General features: G+C 45.4%; 1 protein-coding gene across 1 annotated transcript; it reads left to right on the forward strand.

Moving 5' to 3' along the window:
• Positions 1-1,247: 1,247 nt before the first annotated feature.
• LOC135273947 (large ribosomal subunit protein uL23-like) lies at positions 1,248-1,761 on the forward strand. Its single transcript, XM_064373679.1, has one exon. It carries the CDS (start codon positions 1,253-1,255, stop codon positions 1,721-1,723), a length of 471 nt encoding a protein of 156 aa, XP_064229749.1. The 5' UTR covers positions 1,248-1,252; the 3' UTR covers positions 1,724-1,761.
• The last annotated feature ends 2,531 nt before the right edge of the window (positions 1,762-4,292 follow it).

The following is a 4,292-nucleotide window of genomic DNA, read 5'->3' on the forward strand; positions in this document are numbered from 1 at the left end:
TGGTGTGATCTCAGCTCACTGCAACCTCCACCCCCCGGGTTCAAGCAATTCTCCTGCCTCAGCCTCCCAAGTAGCTGGGATTACAGGTGTGAACCACCACACCCACCTAATTTTTGTATTTTTAGTAGAGACAAGGTTTCACAATATTGGCCAGGCTTGTCTTAAGCTCTTGACCTCAGGTGATCCACCCGCCTCTGCCTCCGCCTCCCAAAGTGCTGGGATTATAGGCGTAAACCACCACATGCAGCCTCTTTGGTTAATTTAAGCAAAAAAAGGGATTTATGAGAAAGATACTGGGAGTAGCTCACTAAATCAAATGAAGCTTAAACCATCAATTCTCTGTCAGGACATAAGTGAAGGTGACCTGGCACCTTGGGAGTTATTGCTCTTGGCACTGGAGCACTATCATGAGACAACTCTGCTCCAAATGACTTGTCTATTTCAGTCAAGTTTTCAAATACCCAGGAGAGAGAATGTAGCTGGCCAGCTTGACGGGTGTCTCTAGCTGTGGCCAGAGAACAGAACAGGGAGCACCGACATGGTCACTGGGAGATCAGTTGTGAGCCACAAGTCACTGCAGGTTGTGTCTACCAGAGAAAGAAGGACCTACCAGAGAAAGAGGGATTCTGCCCCAATGATGGAAGCCAGCTGAAGCTGTAGATTAAGAAGAAAAAAAAAGTAATCAAGCATCCTGCAGAAGCTGTGATTCTGGTTTGTAGCACAGTCCTCCCCACCGCCACTGCTCTCTTCTCATCTGGTAGAACTGGCCCTTCCTCTCCCATGCTCCTCACCCAGCCCCATGCAGACGCAGGAGTCTTCAAGAGCTCCTATTCTCTTGGCGCCCATTGCAATGAAACTGCCTCTGATGAGAGAGAGGAGAGCTTATGGTACATATGGGCAGGCAGCCCATACTCCAACAATGTCTGGTCCTGAAAAAAGCAACCCCATCCCCAGCTACATGAAAGCTTTTCTCCCATGTGGGTCATCACTTGGTCTTGATTACCCATCTCTCTCCTGAGAAATATGACAGAAGCCATTGCTGCAGCTGTTGCTACGTACCTCAAGTTCTGGTTCTGATGGGATCCGGGAATTGTCATGAAGCGCTTCCAGAGCGATAACCCATTCATCTCAGGGTGAATGAAAATACAGCATGATGGCTGGATCCTCATCTCTCTGATGAAAAACAAGAAAGTTTAATGAGTCAGAGCAAGAAAGAAATAAACAAGTTAAAGAATTTTCAGCTTTTCACAAGATGGCGCCGAAAGCGAAGAAGGAAGCTCCTGCCCCTCCTAAAGCCGAAGCCAAAGCGAAGGCTTTAAAGGCCAAGAAGGCAGTATTGAAAGGTGTCCACAGCCACAAAAAAAAGAAGATCCGCACGTCACCCACCTTCCGGCGGCCCAAGACATTGCGACTCCGGAGGCAGCCCAAATATCCTCGGAAGAGCGCCCCAAGGAGAAACAAACTTGACCACTATGCTATCATCAAGTTTCCGCTGACCACTGAGTCTGCCATGAAGAAGATAGAAGACAACAACACACTTGTGTTCATTGTGGATGTTAAAGCCAACAAGCACCAGATCAAACAGGCTGTGATGAAGCTCTATGACATTGATGTGGCCAAGGTCAACACCCTGATTCGGCCTGATGGAGAGAAGAAGGCATATGTTCGACTGGCTCCTGATTACGATGCTTTGGATGTTGCCAACAAAATTGGGATCATCTAAACCGAGTCCTGCTGGCTAATTCTAAATATATGTATATCTTTTCACCATAAAAAAAAAAAAAAAAAAAGAATTTTCATACAACTTTAAGACTAAGGAATTCAACTGTAAAAATGTTAAAAATGTAAGGGTTTAAAACTAGTGCTACTACTTCAACACTACTGTTCCTGCCTATTTTAACATGCCTATCCTATGGATGGAATTATTATTATTATTATTGTCTTCTTTAACACCCAAGATTTATTTAAAAAGTGTATTAATGTACCAGGCACTATATTAAGCCCCTTCAACATATCATCTACCTCATCCTCTCAACAGCTCAGTAAGGGGGTATATTATTATACCCATTTGCAGATGAGGAAAGGGAGGTCCAGGAAGGTTAAGAAACTTGCCCTGGCTGGGCACAGTGGCTCACACCTGTAGTCCCAACACTGGGAGGCTGAGGTGGGTGGATCACAAGGTCAGGAGATCAAGACCAACCTGGCCAACATGGTGAAACCCCGTCTCTACTAAAAATACAAAGATTAGTTGGGTGTGGTGCTGCACGCCTGTGATCCCAGCTGCTTGGGAGGCTGAGACAGGAGAATCGCTTAAACCTGGGAGGCGATGGATGCGGTGATCCAAGATTGCACCCTGTATCCCAGCCTGGTGACAGAGACTCCGTCTCAAAAAAAAAAAAAAAAAAAGACAAAGAAAAAGAAACTTGCCCTACATTCCTTTTGCTGGTGAGTTGTGGAACCTGGATTTGCCTGACTACAGTACACAATCGCTTAACTGCTATAAAATCTTATGTAAAGAAAATCTTATGTAACTACTATACAATCTTATGTAAAGAAAAACTGGCCTGTTTGAAATGGAGTTGGCACATTGAACATAATTGAACATAATGATTAACGATTCAATGTTGCTACATGCAGAGGACCCTCCATGTCTCCCTCAGGCTAGAGACAATGTGGTAAGGCATTTTGGGTCTACACTGATGATCAAATCTCCAGGATAAATAATGGCTAACCTCATCCTTACTCTGTCTTAGCACGACAGCCAGGCTCCAACACTAACCCCTAGTAAACAGACTCTTCAATTCAACTTACCGACACACTGTGAAGACATCAGACACCATTGCAACAATCCTGGGAGGATGCTCTGAGCTCTGCCCTGCCCATTAGGGGCTGTAAGTTTGTGCAAATAACCATAAAATTAAACCCACCCAGGGAGGGCCATTGATTTCCAATTGGCACAGTTCGCCAGATGCTGTTTGGTCTAAGAACCGCCTTGACCTCTAGTAGTGACGCCGCCTACCCTTGGCTTTGCAGGGTGTGTTCCCAGCAGGGAACGCCTCTCCACTAATGCTTGCTGCTGGAACTTGGGCTGAAGACGTGGTGGGTTCCCCATATGTTGCAGGGGAGAGGCCAGCCACGCCCGGCGTTGGATTCACCCTCTTATCCAACCCTGAGGCTGAAGCCACCCCCAGGAGATTACAGACGCTCCCACCCCCAACTAATTAAATAGGTGGCCTCCTGCTGTTAAAAGGGAATGAGGGCGGAAAAACAGAGGATGCCTGATTTAACTAGGACCTGGGTAAGTAGCTCACCAGCCGGACCCAGAAATCACCGATGCGTGCCTAAGCAGTCTCTAATGGGTCAGGGTGGTTCTATGCCTGAGATCTGGAGTTCTGCTTATTCTCAGCTGCCTTTGTACTTTCAAATCTGTAGTCCAAAAGACTCATCATGGAAGCTTTACCAATTATTAAAAAGAATATTATTCTATTAATGAGTATATCTTATACAGTTATTATTACACACGAATCCTTGTGTTCAAACATTGGAATAAAAGTGACTATTCAACGACACGGTTTGTTTCTTGTGGTACAACCTGAAGACGATTCCACCCTCTTCCACACATGCACGCACTCACACACTCAGAGAGTAGGCTTCTGAATGCAAAGCTAAGTGTTTACGTAAGTTACCAGTGCTAAATCTAAATATCCATGCAATTATAAGTTTAGATGGAAAGGACAATTATGTTTCCAATTAAGGAAAGAAACCCCTTAGACTTTTTCAGTTCAGCCTAACAAGCAAGTTACTAATTGTTTCAAATGTTGGTCTTGCTACAAATCATTTAGAGGGAAAGAGCACCTGAGGTGCAAAGAGGAAGGCAGTTGTAATAATGGGAAATTGGACTAAATTAAAATGATCCTGAGTCACAGCACAACTAGGCCTCTTTGCCACCAACTTTTGACATTCTAATTAGGGTAAATGATTATGCAAATCCAGTCAGTCGCTCTTTTCCCTCCCAGCTGAAGTGCTGGTGATTGTTCAAGTGAGGACTGTTGCGTAATTAAAGCTCTCCTAAATATTAATTGAGAATTGGAGGACAGCTTCCAAAGATGCCCTAATTTGTGGGCCGCCCAGCACAGCTGTCCTTTTGTCCTGCCTGCCACCAGGACGCCTCGAGTTTCCCCATCAAGTGTAATAGAATGTGACACTCGAGGTGTTCTCAAGCCTCGGTCTTCATGAGTGGAGTGGAGAACAGGACGGCAGGAGTCCAGCACACCTGGGTCACCTCCTTCTGG

The sequence above is a fragment of the Aotus nancymaae genome, unplaced genomic scaffold (genome assembly GCF_030222135.1).
Source record: "Aotus nancymaae isolate 86718 unplaced genomic scaffold, 86718_ANA_hifiasm-v0.15.2.pri h1tg000010l, whole genome shotgun sequence".
Classification (NCBI taxonomy): Eukaryota; Metazoa; Chordata; class Mammalia; order Primates; family Aotidae; genus Aotus; species Aotus nancymaae.

Excerpts from the sequence above, each read along its gene's own strand:
- LOC135273947 (XM_064373679.1), top strand. The coding sequence starts at position 1,253 with ATGGCGCCGAAAGCGAAGAAGGAAGCTCCTGCCCCTCCTAAAGCCGAA.